The following is a 21,007-nucleotide window of genomic DNA, read 5'->3' on the forward strand; positions in this document are numbered from 1 at the left end:
TGAGGGTTTCATGGGGAAGTGTCTATAGGTCATTTAGTGCTGTTAGAACAATACTAGAGGCTATTTCTCAGGATGGCAGTGTGCCACCTGTTGGTCTGAGTAGTTTTCCTTGTTCACTTTTGAAACTTTGCTGTCCCCTGTGCAGGCGATAGGCTGATTCTCATGTGGAAGGTTATGGGATTCTACAGCTGCTTGCTAGGGGTCAGAATCCTGGCTCCAGAATATGCGTGCTTTGGCTGAAATGCTTGAGAAAGATGTGGTATGTTTACTACCCATGTTTCTGCTAACAAAATACGGGTTCAGGGGGCAAATCTTAGGGAAGGCAACCTTTGATCCTATCACAGAACTAAGTAGACTGTTCCAGAAAATGTGGTAAGTATCCTAAGGCAATAAAAAACTTGGTATTTCATTCATTGAGCCAGGGACTGTGCATTATAAATACCAGTTTAGGATGCTCCTTTTGGTGGGAAAGATTTCCTACCTAGAGGAAAAAGAATTCACATGATGGCCCCACCAGGACAGTACTGCAAAAGCCTGTGGTCACCCAGGCAAAATAAATATTTATTCTTTCTCTTTATAGCTTCTGGTCATTAAAGCCACTGGTCATTGAGCAGGATGGTAGGGGGCCATGAAACCTATCAAGAAAGTCCTTGAGGACTGTGGCTCGATGGTTTCTAAGCCATGAAGCTTGTTTATCCCTTTAAGACTGTGATATTTTTAGTCCCTGGACGCATGCTGGCAGCAGCGACACTGCTTAGGGAGGGCCTGTGGGAAGCCGTCCCAGGCCCAGCTGCCCCATTCTCTCTGAAGAACAAAGCATTCATGTCCTATAATTACACGAGGGAGAGCTAATAAAAGCCTTCCATACAAAACCCCAAATTGAATTAGTGCTGTCTTTGTGTTCCTGACCCTGAAGACAGACACAGGCTCAGTCTCTGATGGGCAAAGGACTTCCAGCTCAGTGAGGCTGGCTGCACCTCAACCCTGGACTCCCTCTCTGTGCCGGTGTGCTAACACTGCTGTGTGGCCTGTTGGATGATAAAATTTTTGTGTTTTGAAAGTGTAGGGTGCCTTGCTTTGGGATTTCACTGGTTTGTGCTAAACCACTGGCTGGATAAAACTGAGTTATTTGTGCATAGAGAGACACAATTTCCTGGTCTTCACACATAATGAAAGCCCTTTCATTAGGCAACCTGTTGGGAAGCTGGGGAACAGCTGCCCGATATCGGGGTACCTGCTGCAGCCACACCCACAGGACAGGTGGTTTCAGGGTTCTCCCTGCGCGCCATTTCCTTACTGTCAATTCCATGTCCTCTTCGTCCTTATCCTTCGCGGGCTTCTCCGGTTCCTCCGGCTCCCTCTCTTGCAGGTGGATTTCCTGAGCCTGGGTCATGTAGGGCATGTCGTCTTTGTTCTTGAACTCCAAGCTGAGAATTGAAGGAGGAAGTAGAATTCCCAGAATTACCTAAAGTAATAATAATGATAATAATAATAATCACATTCAAAGGATTAAGATTAGGGTGGTTGCTTAGAAATCAGGTGTGTGTGTGTGTGTGTGTGTGTGTGTGTGCGTGTGTGCGTGCGTGCGTGCACAGGGATCTGGGTGTCTGAGTGCCCAAGCACACTGCGCTTTCATCCATCCACAGCATGTTTTTGTAGTGGTGCCCCGTCTAATTCTTGGTAAAACAAACCATTTTGCTCAAATACATCCTATTCAATTAACAACCACTTGGCAAGGGGGAAACTGAGGGGGAAAAGTGACTTCATCTAAGGCAAAAGCGGGAGAGAACTAGGTTTCCATTTAGCCATTAGACAGAACTTGACTGTGAAGTCAATGCAACACTGCATCGGTTTGCTAACTCGCCAGGTGGAGCTGATTGTCTTTCCTATTTGTAAAGGAAAAAATGTTGTCCTAAAACACCTTGAGAAAGTTTCTGTGGGAAAAATCCTTATTTATTTCAGAGCATTCCCCTGGCATTGGCTAGGAATACAAGTTCACATATATGCACATACAGCTGAATCCATACACCTCAGTGGGCTGGGCTATTCACTGAGAGCATGTGGACCTGAAAGTGCTAGCCTCTTCTCGGATGTCTGCCATGTTAGAGAATACACCCATTTCTCAATGGTACCACTGCCATCCAAGCTGTGCTCTGCAAGTCTTCTGCCATTTATTCTCTCAGCCCTACAATGGTGCTGGGACATAGGCTTATGAAGACGTTTTTATTGAGGAAACTTAGATCACAGGAGGGTCTGTGAGAAACCCTTAAGGCTCAGCCAAGTTGTTAAGCAATGAGGCAGGGACAATTCACACTGAAATACCCCAAAGTCTCAGAGGCAGTCAAAGGGTCACGGAGGACCTGAATCCTGGCAGGCCTGGGAAGGTTCAGGTGTCTGGCTGGCAGCCTGCAGGAGACACAACACCTTGTCCTCAGATTCCCAAAGCCAGTTTTGGCTCTTGTGTGCAGGCTTGGAGATCACCAGCCAGCCCGTGATGGAACTCCCATCGTCCACTTCTGAGAACTCGAACTCCTCTGCAGCTCTGAGCCAAGAGCCCACCGAAAGAAGGAATGACAGAAGGGTGTTGGTCCAGTAAAATAGTGACCATCAGAGAGAGGGAGAAAGTGGGGATGTGCGGGTCAAAAGGATGATGTTCTGTAGACACATACAATGAAGAAATTGAGCTGTGATGTACAACCCAAGGAGTAGCTATACCATTACACACTGGAAAATGGCTGCAAGTCCAGGCATTCTGCTATTCAGCAGGACTTAATGGGGAGATTCCCTCTCTCTCCCTCTCTCTCCCTCGAGTTATGAAAACCACCAGCTAGGAGAATCTGATGACGTTTGGGGTTTGGCAGCATGCTCTTGAATTCAGAGTACCCCCGTCCCACTGTGGATTTGGCTTGGAAAACTCCAGTCAACCCTCTGGCCCTCGTAGCCAACGGGGCCTCTTGGGCACACTGACCTTGAGGCCTGAGTTTTTACGCATGCGGAGGCGGCCCATCCACATGTCGGTGAGCAACATCTGGCTACATGTGTGGGCAATGAAGTCACGGTGCTTGGCAGCCACGGCGAGCTGCAGGCACGTGGCGTTGCTCCAGTTCTTCAGCTCGTACGTCAGCAGCTTCATGGCCAGCTGCTCGTCCTGCTTGTAGGACTGATCCAGGAGCTCCACCGCCAGCTGGCCAAAGTCCCTAGAAGTAAATGTACAGTAGAGTCCTTCAAGCCGGAGCTGGAAGGCGCACGCTGCCAACTGCATCAGCTGGCAGATGGGCGGAGCAGTTGTTTCCTATGGGGCCTAGTCTGTTCATGAGTCATCCAGCCCATATTCATGGAGCATCTACTGTGTGCAGAGCTGGAGCTGTGAGGCGAACCAGTTAGAGTCCCTGCACTCACTGAAATCAAGGCGAAAAAGGAGGGAGGGGACCAGTCGAGCAGGGGGCACAGGCTGTCTTCTTAAATGGGACTGACCTGACTTCAAACGCTGGCACCATGGCACAGCAAGCTAATCCTCCATCTGTGGCACTGGCATCCTATATGGATGCCAGCCAGTTCAAGTTCCGGGAACTCTGATTCTGATTCAGCTCCCTGCCATGGCCTGGGAAAACAGTGGAGGACGGCCCAAGGCCTTGGGATCCTGCACCCATGTGGGAGACCCAGAGGAGGCTCCTGGTTCCTGGCTTTAGACCAACCCAGCTTTGGCCATTGTGGCCATTTGGGGAGTGAGCCAGTGGATGGAAAATCTCTCTCCTAACTGACCTTCTAGTAAAAAATAAAAAGTCTTAAAGCTACAAATGTACAACCTCACATAAGTTACTTAAAATCTCTGAGTCTCATTTCCACAGTGAGAGAGGCCCTCATCCGACCTAGGGCAGCTGATAGGACGCGAGTGTATGTTTACGTGTCCGCAGGTGCCTCTGTGTACGCAGCACTGCACAATGAAGGTTGAGAGATTTTCTTCACCTTCCATGTGCGCTACTGGGATGATACTACATTCCTTGAGTTTTGGGCAGCTCAGTCTCTCCAGTCTTTGGGGTCCCTCCTTCCGTTTCTCCCCGACTACTCTGCTGGGCTGGCCAACCTGGAGTTGTGGTTCAGCTCCTGGGAGATGTCATCCACCATGTCATTCTCAGAGGCCTCGTGCGCCATGGCCTTGCACAGCTTACAGGCCACCAGGGCCTTGGCCATGGCCTCTTCACCGTGCTGCCAGAAGAACAGCGCCATCTTCTGCCGCTTCATGAGCACGGCCCACACCATGAGCTCGTGGAAAGGGAACGGGAAGTGGTTTATCTCAGGGTCATCCAAGTCAATGTCCACCTCTTCCTCGCGCTTCTTGGTGGTCTTTCTCCCTCGCCTCAAGGGGATGTCATCCTGTGGGTTTAGGGAAACACATGTAGGCAGAGTTAGAGCTGTTACTTTTAAGAAATTACTGTGTGTCTTCTATTGGCTCAACTCTGGATACACTGAAAAGAGCTCACAAATCTCCCACGCCTAACACACGCTTAAGTACAATCCTAGAGGAACACGCAAATTTTACACTTAACAATGGATTTCCTTTTTCTTTTCACTTTAGTCCATTTCCCCTTCTATTCAAAGGGTTATTTATATTGCATTGCCCTTCTTGTTAAAAGGACAAGGGCACTCTAGACTTGCACCTGAAAATACAATAGCTACATGAGCAAATCATTGGAAGTGGATCCTCCATCCCTCATGAGATAGGTACACTTCTGAAGCAGTTCTGGGCTTTTGTAAACATTCACAAACTTTTTTTTTTCCTTACTGGAATTTTTTGCTTCCTAGGTTTCCCATTTAGCATAACCTCATGGTGGAATTTGTAAAGCTACTGTGAACAGCATTCACGGACATAGGCAAGGCTTGTTCCCCCCCGCCTTTTTTTGCAGTCATACCCTAAGTTCTATCACTGAAGTAAACTTACAGATGTGTTTTCAAAATGCATAAAGAAGAAAATAATTGACACCAAAAAAAATTGAGCAAATATTTACCTCCATTCCCAGCAGTTTCAAGGCTTTGGGCTGTTAAAGAAATACATTGCAATCAAAGTTAGACCTTTTGCTGCTAGACAGGTAAGAACAGAACCCTATAGCACATGTTCAGCAAGTAAGATAACGCTATTGCGTTATACATTATTTGTTTTATTTCATTAAACAAAAATACTGCAAGGAGAATTTATTTCTATAAATTCTAAGACATGTAAGGATTTAGTGGTTTTGGTGAATCACAGAAAGGAAAGTGGTGAGATACAAAGAGATTGAAGATAAAACCTGTGGGTTTATAATGTGTTCGGTGACCAAGCTCTCCCTCATTTTCTTACAACAGTCTTCTCAGCTGACATGTCCATGCCATCCAATACTTGAACAAATGCTGTGGCTCTCAGTGTGCCCTCCCCAAACGTGTGCGTTGGAGGCCTCATGCCCAAAGAGAGGGTGTTAGGAGACGCACCTTGGGGGAGCTAATGAGGTCAAGAGGAAAGGCTTTCACAAATGGGAACAGCGTCCGTGCAGGAGAGGCCCACTGGAGCCTGCATACTGTTCCTGGACGTGAGACACAGCTACACGGCACTGACTAGGAAGCAGGAAATACCCCCTCACCAGGGCCGCATCTGCTGGTGACTTGGTCTTAAGCTTCCCAGGCTTTAGAACGTTAAGCCAACTGTGTTGTATTTAAGCCACCCAGTCAACAGTATTTTATCAGAGAAACTTGAGTGGACTAAGATGGATGAGCAATCCAACATTCAAAAAGATCAAATTAGAGATTCCTCAAATCTCTGTTCTCTTAGGGCTTGGGACACTATTGTCATGGCCATTTCCTGGCAAACAGAGCAAGGGCGAGTGGGCCAGAGGGCAAGTGCCCACAGCGGTGAGAGTTGCTTAAGGGTGTGAAAGTATCAGCCCCTGGAGAAGCATCACTGGTCACGCTGAACGTGTGAGGGAGGCACAGGCTGAGGCAGAGAGCTCAGCACATCACAGACCCCGTTTCCACTCAAGGTGGGGATTCAGCATTACATGTGGGGGCGGGTGTCCCAATGCTGTGCTTCTGGGGAGTAAAGAAGTTGTAGCAAATTAGCAAGTGTTTTTTCTTCACCTGATATGGTGTTTGCTGTTGTTGTTGTTTATTTTGTAGATTTTATTCATTTGAAAGTCAGCTAGAGACAGAGGAAGTCTTCCATCTGCTGGTTCACTCCCCATTTGGCTGCAGTGGGCCAGCCAGGGACTCCAGTCAGAATATTCTATTGGGTCTCCAACATGAGTGTAGGGTCCCCAGGGCTTGAGCCATCCTCCCTGCTCTTCCAGGCATATTGGCAGGGAGTTGGATCGGGTTCTCCAACAAGTATGCAATGCAGGCATTGCCTTCAATCACTGTCATAGTGCTCACCCCAGTGCTATGCTTTTTAAAATTAAGAACAAATTTTAAACACATTTGGTTTACGAGGTAGCTGATCACTCTACAGAGAGTGAGAAGCCATAGCTTAGTCCTCCCAGAAGGACTCTGGAATTTGGTAGAAGCCTCACCCTTTTGGGACCGAAGAGGTTGTGGTAGAGGGTCCGGAAGCGCTTGCGTGTGTAGTTGCAGCGATAAGCACCACCCATCAGATACTCGATGACCAGGCCAATATCAATCAGGCTGATTCTGTAGTCGGGAGGCAGGTTCCCCTAACCGGAAAGAGGGAAATAGACAAACACACACATCCAGAGACAACGTGGTTTACTTGGGATTCTATTTCATGTGTTTGGTAACTATTTTAGAGTAAAAAAATTAATGAAAAAAGAAACATATGAATGTATTATTATGCTGGTTAATTAATTCACCTTAAAATAGATCCAACCGAAACCTGGATATTCTCGCTTGGAAAGAAGACATAAATTAAATAAGAAGATGAAGTAATCATCGACAATAACAGAAAATCAAAATATTTATTCAAGTCTTCAGCTGAGGAGAAAAAAACACCAGTGTAGCAAAGAGAAGCACAAAGCTAGGCCGGCAGATGCTGTTCCTCCCTGGTGCCAGGAGCCACGAGCCCCCACTCCCCAGCTCCAGCTGCCTCTGACCCGGCCCTCCCACCCCCAGCCCTGGCCCTCACTGAGCTGTCTCGCCACTCCCTCAGGAAGACTCCGTCCGGAAGGTGAAGGTTATGGCCTGCACCTGGGCTGGCTGAGACTGTGGGCTCGGGTCTCCACTGAACAGGAAACCTTCAGTCGTCATGTGTTTCAGGATCAGCGCCTTTTCCAAGAAAGGGGCCTGGCATCTGCGGAAGGGTTTGGATGCCAGGGTAAAGGTTGGCATGCACTTCCCCTGTGCTCAAGGAAAAGCGGGGTGAGCAGGGAGGAGGCGGAGTTTCCCAGGATGAAGATTTTCCACGTCTCCTTAGAAGACAATCAGGCTTCTCTCCAGCCTGGCTGCGGTGCATCCTTTGGGAGTGCACCATATATGCAGGCGACATGTGGAAACTGTCTCTGCTCCACTCCTTACCGGGAGCTCACACAGTTGGAGGAGGAATTAGTTCTATCTGTAGACAATGAGGAGTTCCCAGTGACTTGCCAAGGGTTGAGTGGGGCTCTCTGGTTTAGTTCCGTCACGCAGGAGAGTGTTTTTATGCCATGGGTGACTGGGGGACCACATCGTGCGGGAAGCATTGTGGCCTAAGGAGCGTCGGGGGGACTTTGTCCTTCCTGGAGAGCCCACGCCATGGGAGATCTCCACACGTCTCAGACAAGGCCTATAACCTACCATGGTGGTTTTCAGAACCACCTCCTTCAGTCTGTCGCCTTGGTTACGTTCTCTGGGTGATTCTGACACACACCAGCGTTTGTCTAACCTGACTACGGAAGGCGATTCAGGTAGCAGTGACAGAGTATGCAGGGGAGCTGGGACTCTCAACATGCTAAGAGGTCATCACTGTCGGGCAGCTAGGTCCTTTGGTTGGGCAGCAGATTTCCCGCCGTTCTTACTTGACTTATAGTGAGCTACGTCCACTTGAAGGTTTTGAGTCAGGGTTAGGCACCTGTGATCTCTACTGTAGCCTACCAACTAAACTGCAGTTTTAGTCTTTTAGATTTTACTATCTTTTAATTCCCAAGGCCTTTGAGAAAGCCTGATGTAGGGAAGCCCTAAGAATTCTTTTACTGTTGTTGTTGAAAGTAACAGTAAGCCAGTTAAACAGGAAAGCATTGATGTGTCAGAATAAAGTTTGGGCTTGGGAGTTTTAGTATTACATTCCCAGTCACAGAACTAAGTAGCCACGATGGGCTCATCACCACTGACTCGAATAGCCCCACTTTACTGCAGCAGTGTCCCCTGAGCTGGAGATACTGCGTCCTCTACAATTTGCTAACTCCTCTCAATGGAGTGGGAATGAAGGGGCGGCAAGGGCACGCCCATGAGATCTCATGGCTGCTCTTCACACTTCACCCCACCTGCCGGCGTCTGCCTGTCCCTTGGCTTGGGGAGTCTAACTGGAGCTGCCCAGGCCACCTGGGATCATGTGAGGGGTGTTTCAAAACGTCCATCTCCTCCCGCCTTGACTCTGGCGCATGCCAACTTACGCGGAGATCCCTCTCACTGTCTGAGTTGTCCTTACGCAGCAAACGCTCCCTACTTTCCTTCTATCTTGCTCAGATTTGCACAGCCACAACCTCTTTAGTTGACAGCTGTATCTGACTCAGCGAGTTAAGGGTCCTCAGGCTATTCAGAAAGACCCATTAGCTGTTTTCTTTATGCAAAGTGTGTTCTAGAAAAAGTTTGCTTTTTCAGATAGCAGTTTTTAATGTATTGCCCTTTTCATAAACATTAAACTGAGGTTACAAATGTCACCCAGGCAGCTACTCTATTATTCTCTGGCAGGTTTTTCCCTTGACTGGAGGGGTTGGCCAGGGTGTTACTGGACGAGCAGTGACTTCTAGGCGGCTGGACATGCCTAGGTCAACCTCATCTCAGGTGCGTGTGGCTCCCCTAAGCAGGGGCTCCGAGGCCTCCCTGTCTGTGCACTGGGAGTCGGGCGGGCTGGAGGGCTCTGGCCTCCAAGCCACAGCTCTGGGTTCCCATCCGTCCTTCCTGAGGGACATCTTCAGAGCATCCTCTCAGCAAAGTGGGGCTGAACTTCTCCGCTTCTGGGTCTATAATGTTCAAGTAGCTGGCTTTGGTAAAAATCTCAGAGACCATCAGAGCAGGTGTATGAATTCATGCTTTTTAATCTTGTAAGAATAATCTGACTTAAAATATTGGTAGGGGGTGAGTGTTCAGTGGTTAAGATGCCCGGGATGCTCGATTCAGTACCTGACTCTGACCTGGCCCTGACTCCTGCCACTGCTCACCTTGGGAGACACCAGGGCTGGCTCGAGTCATGGGTTCCTACCTCCTGCATGGGAGACATGGAATCAGCTATTACAGGTATTTGAAAGAGAACAGTGGTTGGGAACCCTCTCGATTAACTGATAAAAGCTAAAACATGGCTAACAGCTTGATATCTGTGTATTTGGCTGTGAGTGTGAACATGAGTCTTATTTCTAAAAACAAGACACCGGTGTTTTCCCAATTACTAGTATTCAATGGAAGTGTTCACACTTTGGAGGTGTAAGAGCAGGGCTTTGTCCGAATGGTAGTAACATTCCAGGTATGTAACACTTTCCGTGGCAATGATGACATTTTTACCCAATGGCTTCGTTATAAAGAGGCGTTATAAAGGTCTAAAGGACCTTCATATAAAGGTCTTGGCATCTTCTCATATAAAGGTTCACTATTTCAGAATCATCTGAGCATGGTCAGGTCTGAAGCAGAGAGGACTTGGGGGTCTCTCTGGTTCAGATTTGTTTGGAAGGAACGCCTAAGGAGTTTACTTTAGCAAGCTACACCTGTGTCAGCTTCGCGTGGCAAGGCTCGTGGCACCTGTTTCTTTCCACAGGCTTTTTAGGAGCGGAATGGAGAGAGTTAATTGGGGGAACATGGAAACCTTTGGGGGAGACGAGATCAGTTTGATAAAGCTGGGTATGATTTGGGCTTGTTGGGAACTGTGGGTTGAGCGGACCCTGGAGGGCGGGGCAGCCTTGGTGAGTGAGGAGCAGGGCATTGGCCGACGCTCTCACGCAGGTGCCACAGATGCAGCAAAGGTACTCCTTCCACTAGAGCAGACACTCCTGGCCAGAGAGCTGCCGGTACTTAGGCAGTCAATAGCCAGAGACAGGACCCTAGAGTAGAAACAGCTGCGCTGTGGTTCTAACGGAACTCCCATGTGCCCCTCAGCAGCTCACTTCCTCTGTACGTCAGTTTGCGCTCAGCAAACAGGCAGCACGGACATGGTTAGCTGCAGGGTCCTGTTTCTGAAAGTCCAACTGTGTGAGCAAATCTGCCGGGTCACCGGGCCACTGGACCACCAGGCCACCAGGCCGATAGCCTAGCCCAAAGTTGCCAGGGTTGTTGAAGTTTCCAGTTATGGCCTGGAGTTTTGCTGACTGGGGCTGAAGGCTTGGAGGCGTGGGGAAGTCGAGGCAAACAGGACTGGGTCGTGCTCCTGGCATCCATGTTGCCTGGACAGGGCCAGGAGAGTGCATGGTGCCATGGATACCAACTGGTGCAGTCCAAGAACCATCTGGAGGAGTCTTCCTTTGCGACCCTGCAGTGGGATTCCTTCTACCTGGTGTTCCCTTTGGGCTCCTCCCACCCTCTTGCTAACTGCTCTGGTAACTGGCAAAGGTGCAACACGTGTTTCCTATCTAATGCCTTAATAGCACGTGCTGGGCCACATGAGTCAAAGCTGCTGGGAGAGCGTGAACTCGCTTGGAAATGCTGCCTGTTCGACTTTTGCTGTGAGCCGAGACTGTAAAGGTAAGGTTTAATCCATGCTATTCTTCAGGGCTCCTAAGGCAGACGTGGAATTCACCGTTTCTATTTGCTGTTCCATGAACTCTGTCTGTATGTCAGCTCATGGCACCAAGTTCTGATTTCAACTATTTGGGAATTCTTTTTTCCTTTGAAACTTGTGACGAGCTTTCAAAAATGAGATTGTGTCTGTCTAACATATTCCAAGTCTGAAATAACTGCAGGCTCTCAGGTTTGCCAGGGGAGAAAAGAAAAGACTGAGAGCTTTGATGCTAACAGGACAGCGGGCTGGTGGTGGTCTGAGTTGTTGCCAGGCCTCGACGGCAGCTCGTGAAAGCCAGGCTGGAAAAGGCATGAGCCAGGGTTGGCGGTATCTCTTGGAAGTTTGTGTGAATTTAGCAGATGTGGTTATAAATATGTCATTTTCCTACCTACAATGTCTTTTTGGGGGGGTTGGTTTGCTCTCCGTCAAGCTTTGGGTCTTCATTCTTCTCACCAGTACTCTACATAATCCTCAAAACCACCCTTCTTTGTCGGGGAGGGGTTAGTAAGCTGAAGTTTTAGCACACGTAAGACAGAAAACACTAGCTGAAAACACAGAGGCCCAAGCAGCAGCTGCTGGGATGGTGGTTCCGCGTCACGGGACAGCAAGCAGCCTTGGGCCAGTCTGACTTGATGCGCGAGAACACGGCAGCCGGTGGATTCGCGCGGGAGGCCCGCTCAGGGACTCGCTCGGTCTAGAGGGATTGGATTTCTCATGGATGGTGAATAGTAGCTCTTGACTCTAAATTGCTCCCTTGATAGAAACAATCTGAGATGTTGAAGCTAGCTTGGGAGACATGTTCCACATTCAGTTTTGTTGGTTTTCAAGAGTTGCTGGACAAGAGGAAGTGCTGGCTGGCTGATGGAAGTCAGTCCCTAAACGCGTCTCCTGGGGTTGTGAGAGTGATTTGAATAAGTGTGGCTAACTCACGCACAGCATTTTGCACTGAGGTTTCTAATGTGCTCATTTTGGACACAGGTTAAATGTGGCCCTCTCCTCTAGCTAGCTAGCTATGTGATCCCTGCAGTTGTGGACAGAGGCATATTTGTTTCGTGCTGAAAGCCGCTGACATTTTCTGAAGATTGTTTCCTGTGGTTTTTGAACCTAGTCCTGTAACCTGTGATCTTTGTATTGGCTCAGTTTTCTTGGAAACTGTGAGGAACCGTGTGAGAAAGTCACGCACCATTGTTAACCTCTCTCTGATTCATCTCTGTAGAAGACACAATATAGGAAAATAGGCTCCCCCGCGGGCCCCTCCTCCGTGGAACATACAATGGGGCGCCTCCGGTTCTTGGACTGCCCGAGTTGATAAGTACTGCTCTGTGGTAATATGGCACTTGTCTTTATCACAGGAATACAGGGAGCCTTTTCCTTAAGGAAGAAACTGCACATTGGTTTTCTGTTTCTCCTTACCCTTAGGGAAGTCAGTTTAATAATATTCTAGATGATTTTTAGAATCATTTCCCCGAGGCATTTAATTAGCAAGTCAACAAATGCTCATAAAGCTATCTTCTCGATACCCCTACCTCTCAAATCATTACTGTCCAAGTCTTTTTTTGTTAGTTTGTATTATTTTTGAGATTTTTCTTTGAGAAGCTGAAAATAATCTCTCCCTTAAAATCCTTCACGCACCCTCCAGTGATGTGAACAAGCACAAGAGGCTGCACGGGGATTTCAGAAAATGTTATTAGAGAGCAGAGTCCCGCAGGAAGGGGTTTAGATCAGTCGTGCCCAGTGGAAGTGAGCTGTAAACACCCCTCTGAAGATCGGGCATGGTGTTACTGCTGGGAGACTAGGCAGCGGCAGTGGATGAGTGAGTGATGGGTAGGGTTGAAGAACCAAGGCTTGGTGCTCTCTGGAAAGTTCCACCATCTAGCTAGAGATGGACTTCAGGGGAGGGGAGGGATACCATTTCCATTATCTCGGGAATTCAAAACATTTGAAAGTGAGCAACACACATCTTGGCATAGGAAACACGTGTGCACTTTGAATCTTCTGGGCCTAGTTAAATTTAAAATAAGGCTAGAGGAAGGAGAAAAGGGTTTGTGGAAGGCAGATCTAGGGAGCTGGAATGTGGTGGATGAAGGGGAGACGCATCCTTGGTAAGAGGAACTGTTGAACTGACACAGATTGCCCTGCCTCACAGCGACCTGGGCTGCTCTGGCTGGCACCAGGGACCCATGTCATGTGCTGTCATGATGGGAGAAAAGTACCCAAGGGCCACACAACAACCCTTCTTCTTAACATCCTTACTCGTAACTAGCCAAGATCTAATAGGCCAGCAGTGATGTTCTTTTTTCCTGCCTTTTGGAGGGAATTTAAAAGGCCACAGGGCACCTTTGGGGCTATGCCAGCCAATGACTTCCTGCGCGATGAAGAAGCTTACAGCTTCATTTGGTGGCTTTGTCTGCGTACATGGATAACGTGCCACACAGCACGTGGTACAGGCATACGTGTGGTAGGTCAGCAAGTTCGCCCACCAGCTTTAGTTTTTGGGGTTCAAAGCACTTTGTGGGATACATTGTAGGGTTCAGACCTCACTGACCGCTGAAGGAGACGGAGGTGAAAGAACAAAACTTTTGCTAAATTTAAACACAACCTACTGGGCCTCACTGTCCTTCTCTGTAATGGAAATAACATATGATAGGCTTATTAGAGTGCTGCATGTGACCTGGCTTGATGGGAAAGCTTATATTCGTGCTATGCACTTGGCCATCCTAAATAACAATATTTTACTAATCAAAGCATCCAAACTAGCTCTGAATGAACCACTGAATGCAGTTCTCATTTGTAAATCCAAAGAATTATCCTTAATGCATAGCAACAGGATTTTCCCCTCCTGTGGAATGAGATGATGAGCATGAAAGAATATTCTAGAGAGAATGGAACGCTTGTGCGTTTCCGTCCCCATTCTCTTGAGATTCCCGAGCGGTGCTTCCTGTCCACTGCGGAAGGCTGGGAGGAAGATACCTCTCGTGGCCCACTAGCATGGCAACCGGCCCTCCTCCCCAACAGGGCACACATCCACGTGGCACAGGGAGAGTCTAGAGATCCACTCTGCCAAAGCATGAAATCCAACACAAGCATCTAAAACCACAGCTGCGTCTAAGCAAAGACATGGTGTTAGAGGACAGACAGGCCAGGCTGTTGGGAACGGCGGGTCTGGGGGGGCAGCGGCGCTCACTGGGCGGCTCATGCAGCAGAGGCGCTTCCACCACGCCAAGCGGTCAAGACGGGCCTCCGACCCGCAGGCAGAGGGGTCTTACCTTCTTCACGTCCCTGACCAAGTGGTACAATGTATTCGAGGGCCCATGTCTCTGAAAACAATAAAGAAGAATCAAATAGTTTTGCTAGTCAGGGGCTCTGGCAAGGCACAAAGGATCTGGGAGGAAGGGCTGTGGCGGGGGGCAGCACCCCGGGGGACGTCGGCTTTATCTGTGTTTTTCTAAATGAGGGGTCAGGTGGCCCATGTGGTGGGCGGTGAGGCCCCACTGCCCGTGCAGGAGCTGCTTTTGTGTAGGTGGGGACCAAGAGGCCGGTTTTTCCACCCTGGAAATACACCAGGGCACACTGCCATCACAGCTCATGTACTGGGACGAATGTGAGATTAAGAAGGGGCAGAGGGAACATGTTTGGGGTTGGGGTCTGCGGCCTTGATCACACCGCTCGAGTGTGCTGTTCTAGTGTCAGAGCGGCCATAGAGGAAACAGAGGTTGTGCATCGAGGAACAGCTCGGCTGTGTTTGAAGAAAGCTTGGCAAAATCCATCCTTAGTCGGTGGGTCATATAGAAAAAGTGGGGTAGCTTTGTCCTTCGGTTGGTTGCTGGCTGAGACTGGGCTTAAAGGAAAAATCACAGGGAAAAAACACGTGGGGAGAATATTGGTGTTTGTGTGCAGTAGGAAATGAGTTACCATGCTGTGGTCATTTAGGAGAAAGAATGCTCAACCTAGGCTGTCCAGGGACAGTTGAATTTCAGATAACAGTGGAACAGCTTTCAGTGTTTCTTCCTTGATTGGAAGGGCAGAAGGGGACATGCATGCATGAACAGAGTGAGCTAGAGAGAGAGACCCAAAGTGGAGATTCTTCATCTGCCAGTTCCCTTCCCAGATGCCCGCGACAGCCGGGACTGGATCAGGACAGAGGTGCGAGGCAGGAATCCAGTCCGGTTCTCCCATGGGGCAGAGTGTTCCAGGTGCCTGAGCTCTTCTCCCGTGTCCCCCAGGCCATACAATATTTGGGGTATGCACTGGTACTTCGGGTATCTCATGGAAAATGGAATTAAAAGATATGTTTATTTTGGTTTAAAAATATTTTGAGACTAAATTTTGGAGGGTCTTCAAAAAAGTACATGGCAAATGTGTACTAGGAAAAAAAGTCTGCCTGTATTTTAATTTTTAAACTGAAAAACATATTATTTGATGCCATTTTCCTCTAAACTTTTTCAAGTATCCTTATACTTCATCATTGTTGATTATCTGAAATTCAAGTTGGACTGGACATCCTGTGAGTCTGTTTGCCGAGCCAGGTGGTCTACATGAGAGGATGTGTGGTTGTGTGGTGGTCGGGAGTTCCATCTTGAGAGCAGCCCAGTGCCTTGCCTCCACTTCCGCCCACCCACGTGGGCATGCTCACTAGCGCTGCCTGCGGCTTGGGAGCCATGGTTCTCCCTGGAGTCAGGGTGTCTGGTTGCTGAGCAGCTCTCCAGAGACACAGGAGAGGGCCCAGCCGCTGGGCGGCTCCACGCGAACAAGGGAGAGCCGCCTTGCTTCGCCAGGACCTTGACTTAGCCCCTGTAACTTGGGGTCCAGGAAACAGAGTGATCAGATGGGACTGCCGTGAGGATTATGGGATACAGTCTTGGCCAAGTGGTTGACATGATGCTTAGCACCTGCCAGTCATCAGCCTCTGTTACTGCTGGGGCCGTTCGCCGTCCCCAACCCTCTCCGTTCAGTCTGCAGTCCATTCACTTGGCTGGAGGTGCAAGGCGTTCATTTTAAATGGGGCTATTGTAAGCGGGACACCCCGTTATTTTGCTGAGATTCTCAGCCCAGGAAACAGGAGCCTGCAGCTGCCCTGCCCAGCTGTTCTCTCCTCCAGAAGGAATGCAGCGGGGCAAGTAACGGTGCTGGGTACCAGTCAGCATGCCCCGTCTGACTTGGCTTCTGGGTGGCAGAGCAGAGCCATTGTGCACCTGTGGCTTGGGCGCTGGTACCCTTGCCTTAAGCAGCCCACAGCTCTGTGGCCTGGAAGGTTTGTGCACATTTCAACAGGCCACAGTGTGATCACAGCACAGCAGGGTCCCTGGGGAGGCAGTGCACCCCAAATGCCCAGGGCCGAGAGGGAAGTGGCATCACACAGCATTTGGCTCCCCCCCCTTTTCCGTGCCCTCCCACCACGCGGGGCCACATCCTCCGCGAAGGATGCAACAAGAAAGCAGCCTCTTGGAAGCCAAGGGTGCCCTCACAAGGTGCCACCCTCCACATTCCTGACCTTGGAGCCAGAAGTAAGAACGGAGGTATTAATCTCTGTTGTTTGAGGAGGGCACTGCAGGAAGTGCATGAGATAGTGTACATTCCAGTCCACTATTGCAAATGAGATTTTACATCTTATCCCAGTATTTCAAAATAAGAATGTCCTGGCTGTTAGGGTGCTGGATACGTTAGGGTGCCAGTCACTTGTATGCTTGGCGTTAAGTCACTCTGCCAATTGCTCCAACCCCGCTTTGGCATCAGTGGCCCAGGGCAGTCCTGGGCTCTATCCCTTAGATGCCTACAACTGAGCAGTTACAACAAGTGGACCCGTGGTGACTTGGCACCTGTTATCAGAGGGAGCAGCTGTGAAGAGTGGTCCATGCACGTGGGAGGGGAGGGTGTGGGGAGGAAGAGAATCACAAGGCATGTGAGGGGCAGAAGGTAAAACAGGCAAACAAAGTCAGAAGTGCCTTAGCTTGGCCCTACCGTATTGTACAACTCCTCTAGTCTGGAGATGGTGAGGAAACGATGCATGCTTACTCCATTCTCAATGAGCAACTTCACAAAATCCACTCTGTCCAGGACGAGGGCGTCCAACATGGCTTGTTCCAGAGACCCGACCTGCAAATCAGCTTGCTGAGTTAGGCTGCCCCAGACGCAGACAGCTGCGACCGCCGGCGTGCTTGTCTCGTCACGGAAGTCAAGCCGTCTAGTCCTAACTGCCGTTTCTCCCGAGTCTCTTCGTGGAAAGGTGCAAGTGTTCCTAACACTTTTCTTCCCTCGTATTTCTCAAACTGCATGCTCTCCTCCCGGAGCCAGGGAAGCGCCCGAGTGGGGCCTGCACTGCCCTGTGCCTCTTCTCTGAAGGAGAGCTCCGCCTGATGGGGCAGGGTGGGCTCAAGCCAACAGACCCAGGCACCCAAACAGCTGTTGGATCTTTGTGTAGAAATGGGCCATATGGAGGCAAGGTGATGGCTCTTACCTAAAAATAGAATGCCCCAGAAATCCACCTGCACAGGTTTTTACTGGCACCTTGTCTCAAAGCTTCCTCCCAGACTCACTGATACCTCCCTGCACCTGACAGATACTTGGCACTCAGAAGGGGACTCTTTGTTGGCACAAGCCCTCGTGGAGAAGCAAGGGTTAAAAATCCATGCCCTGATCTCAGACTCAGAAATCAAATATCAGGCGCGGGGCTGCCGCCTGTGGGTTCCGTGCGTCCCACCCAAGGGCCAATTTCCCATCTATTTTTGGTAGCATTAATGCAGGGGAAACAAACCAAGTACAGTTATGTAAATCTCTGGTTCCCCATGTTCTCTGAGACCAGGGAGGTCCTGTGCTTTGCCACCAGGACCAGATGGCACCTGCGGACGGAGGCCTGGTAGTTCAGCATCCCGTGGCGTGACCCCGCCATAACCAGTATGCAGTGCCACCGCCTGGCAGCAACAGCCTCTTCTCGCTCCTCAGCAATGCCATAAGAACAGAACTACACGTATCACTTCATTTGAACTCAACTTTATCTAATGTATTTTTTCCCCAGACGTATTAAAAGATGTAGGTTGACGGTTTCAATCACAGACCATTCATAAAGATGGTCATGTTTGGCCTTGTGCTTAGCTGTGACGTCCACCAGGTGGCGGCATTTCCCCAAATTAGAGAGGCGTGCAAGCCAGGGACTGTGGTAAGACAGGAAGAATTTTTTTCCACCGTCCAGAAAAGGGAGTAGAATCCAGAGCCACTCTCTGGTGTTCCTTCAACAAATACCCTTGCCCAAGGAAATGGGCTTTTTAGAGGGGAAGACGTATACTCTACCGGCCACTGTTGCCCATAAATGAAGATCTGGCTGCGGGCGATGTCCACGCGGTTCCAGGCTAAAGCTAAACTCAGCTGGTCTGGGGCCGAGGCATTGGCTCCTGTGTGCAGAGAAGTGGAGAAGAGGGCGGGAGAGAAAACAGCAGCCGGTCATTACTGGGCTCAGCTCTGTCGTATCCCTCTTCCTGCAGAGCTGGCTCGGCTCTCCGTGGGCCATTACCTGCTTTGCTGTTTTCCCACAGACCATCCCTCCAGAGCGGTGCTGTTTACATGTGGTTATTTAAATGTATCCAAACAAACAAACCAAAAACCCCTTTGCTTCCTCTGGCACACATGCCACATTTCAAGTGCTCCATGGCACGCTGGCTGGCAGCTGCTGGCTGGAGAGCCCGGGCAGGCAGCCTTTCTGTCCGCAAGCCTGGGCAGGCCTGGAGGCTTCCTGCTCATGGACGCACTGGCAGGTGGCTGTGCGTGTAGCAGGGCCTGCAGCGGACGCGGCGGGCAGCGGGCGGGGAGCGTGGGTCCACAGTCATGGGGCTGGGTCTGCTGGTTTGTGACTGTAAGCTGGAGTGCCTTAAAGCCACTGTTCATCTGTGAAAGCGGGGTTACTGAAATCGTCCTGTTAATCCAAGTAACATTTCGTGAGGTTACGGGAGGGAGTACAACGTGCGGATACGTTTCTTAAAGAGTGTCTTACTTTTATTTGGAAGACGGTTACAAAGAGAAGGAGACAAAGTGGTCTTCCATCTGCTGCTGTGCTCCCCCAGTGACTGTAATGACCAGAGCTGGGCCACTTTGAAACCAGGAGCCAGGAGCTTCTCCCTGGTCTCTTTCAGAGTTGTAGGGTCCACCCAGAGTGCCCCAGTCCGTAGGTAGAGAAGGATAGGAAGTGGAGCAGCCAGGACTCAAATCTGTGCTTATTTGGGAAGCCAGAGCTACAGCTGAGGTTTGGCCCACTATGCCACAACACCGGCTCCAAGGGCCAGGTTGGTTATAATTCACCAACATCATTGGCACATCCAGAAAAGGCCATCAAGACCACTGTCCCTGCCTTCCTGAGTGTCCCACCAAGGGGCATATGTAGGAACAAATGCCCTTCCCTGGCTCAGACTGGTTGGGCATCTCCCACGTGCTGGGCAAAGATCAGGCACTTTCACATGCTGTCAGAGGTAATTCTGAGACTCCGCTCTGTGTCCCTTGGACAGAAGATGCTGGGGTCCAGAGAGGCCGCTGAGAACAGAGCCATGCCAGCTGCTCCAACAGGGTGAAGGAGCAAGTGTCTGCTGCCCACTGCTGGTTCCGCTGGGCTTGGCTGCAGAGCAGGTCACGGCCGGTGAGGGACCATGGCACGTTGGAAGTCCCCAGGGAGACTCCAAGCCATCAGAGTGTTCAGGTGTCGCCATGCAGTGGCCTGGCCGGGATGGAGTCGCACCGAGGACGAGGTGGGCAGCACTGCGGGCTTTCCTGCACATGCCCGGTCTGAGCTCTATTTGCCTTCTCACCTCCTCCCTCTGGGCCTCAGGGGTGTTGATGTTCAGCCTTAGGGAAGTGTGTTTCCAAGGTGACCATTTCTCAGATTGGAACCCACATAAGCTCAACGTGGAGAGCTTGAACCATCTTTATGAATTTTGAAAGGCAGAGTGACACCCTTCTCTTCCCTAGTTCACTCCCCAAATGCTCCCAGGGCCAGCCCAGGCTGGAACCAGAAGCCAGAAACTTTTCTGGCAACGCCTTAGTGGTTGGCAGAAAGCCAGGTGCTCAGGCGACCATGTGCAGCCTTCTGGGAGCACTGGCAGGAAGGTGCCTGGGAGTGTGGACACGCTGGAACGTGACCCGCACTTGAACAGGCTGCGCCCCTTCCCCGCCGCCGGCTCAGCCCACTGCGTCAAACAGGACAGCTTCAACAAATCCTCATCCTTTGCTTTCACCTCCAGCTGCTCTGGTCCAGCAGCTCTGGGCTCAGGCCTTAGACTCTGCATTTCCATGGAGCTCCCAGTGCTGCTCCTGACAACCTGGACGCCTGCCTTGCAGAGAACCCAGAGAGCTGTGGCTTCTCTTCCCTCCATCATTGGAAGAGCAGCCTGCTGCTGTCCACACCTGGGTAGGTTTCGGCTAGATCAGGTGCTTGTGGTGAAGAGGTCAGAGCAGGAGATGGTCACAGGAACTCCATGGACACAGAGACTTCTCCCTTGGGAATATTCTCTGACTTCTCCTGTAACGACAGGGCTTGTGAGCGCATAACAGGGCAACTGGCAGGAGAAGCAACCAGGAGTGTGTCTCAGTGCCGGGGCATCACCGAGGAGGACAGCAGGGACGGTCACTGGGAGTGGTTTCCTTAGCTGGCGTGGTTCTCAGTGTGACGGCTTGACCCCTCCCTCTGCCATTTGTGTGTCAGCGATGTGGATGTCACTCAAGGTGAAGTGACAGCACGAACCTCAACAAGAACACCTTGCAGGGAACAGTGACTGAGGCGAGGTGAGCTTCCCGCCTGAATGTAATTAGACAGGTGTCAAGTGACAGCAGGAAGCTAATTGAAAATCCATCAAGAACGGTGCTGGCTGACACTTTGGATCTGTGAATCTCAGGCACAGGGACCAACCGTCCTTTTTTTTTTTTTTTAATTAAAGAATTTTTAAACTTGAGAGTTAGTTATGGTGGCTGGGAGGAGCAAAAAGGGAGACACGTGTCCCTTCTGCTGGTTCATTCCCTAGAGGGCTGCAACAGCCAGTGCTGGACTTGGGTGAAGCCAGGAGTTTCGTCTGAGTGTCCCAGATGGGTGGCATAAGCCCAGACATTTGGGCCGTCTTCTGTCGCTTTTCCTTGGCCGCCAGCAGAGTTACGAAGTGG

General features: G+C 50.2%; 1 protein-coding gene across 2 annotated transcripts in view; it reads right to left on the reverse strand.

Annotated features, from left to right (window-relative positions):
* Positions 1–18,255, reverse strand: part of TRPM3 (transient receptor potential cation channel subfamily M member 3) — an 83,566-nt gene extending 65,311 nt beyond the window's left edge. The window contains exons 1-8 of one of the 2 annotated variants that reach the window (XM_004591758.3): positions 18,161–18,255; positions 16,835–16,969; positions 14,143–14,193; positions 6,534–6,674; positions 5,007–5,036; positions 4,085–4,374; positions 2,969–3,197; positions 1,298–1,465 (exon numbers count right to left, since the gene is read on the reverse strand). In XM_004591758.3, coding sequence (XP_004591815.2) covers positions 1,298–1,465; positions 2,969–3,197; positions 4,085–4,374; positions 5,007–5,036; positions 6,534–6,674; positions 14,143–14,193; positions 16,835–16,948 — 1,023 coding nt within the window. In that variant the 5' untranslated portion in view covers positions 16,949–16,969; positions 18,161–18,255. Of the gene's footprint in view, positions 1–1,297; positions 1,466–2,968; positions 3,198–4,084; positions 4,375–5,006; positions 5,037–6,533; positions 6,675–14,142; positions 14,194–16,834; positions 16,970–18,160 lie in introns of those variants that run through there. The other variant, XM_058657288.1, reaches the window with a different exon arrangement.
* Between the last annotated feature and the right edge of the window lie 2,752 nt (positions 18,256–21,007).

The sequence above is a fragment of the Ochotona princeps genome, chromosome 31 (genome assembly GCF_030435755.1).
Source record: "Ochotona princeps isolate mOchPri1 chromosome 31, mOchPri1.hap1, whole genome shotgun sequence".
In the NCBI taxonomy this organism is placed as follows: Eukaryota; Metazoa; Chordata; class Mammalia; order Lagomorpha; family Ochotonidae; genus Ochotona; species Ochotona princeps.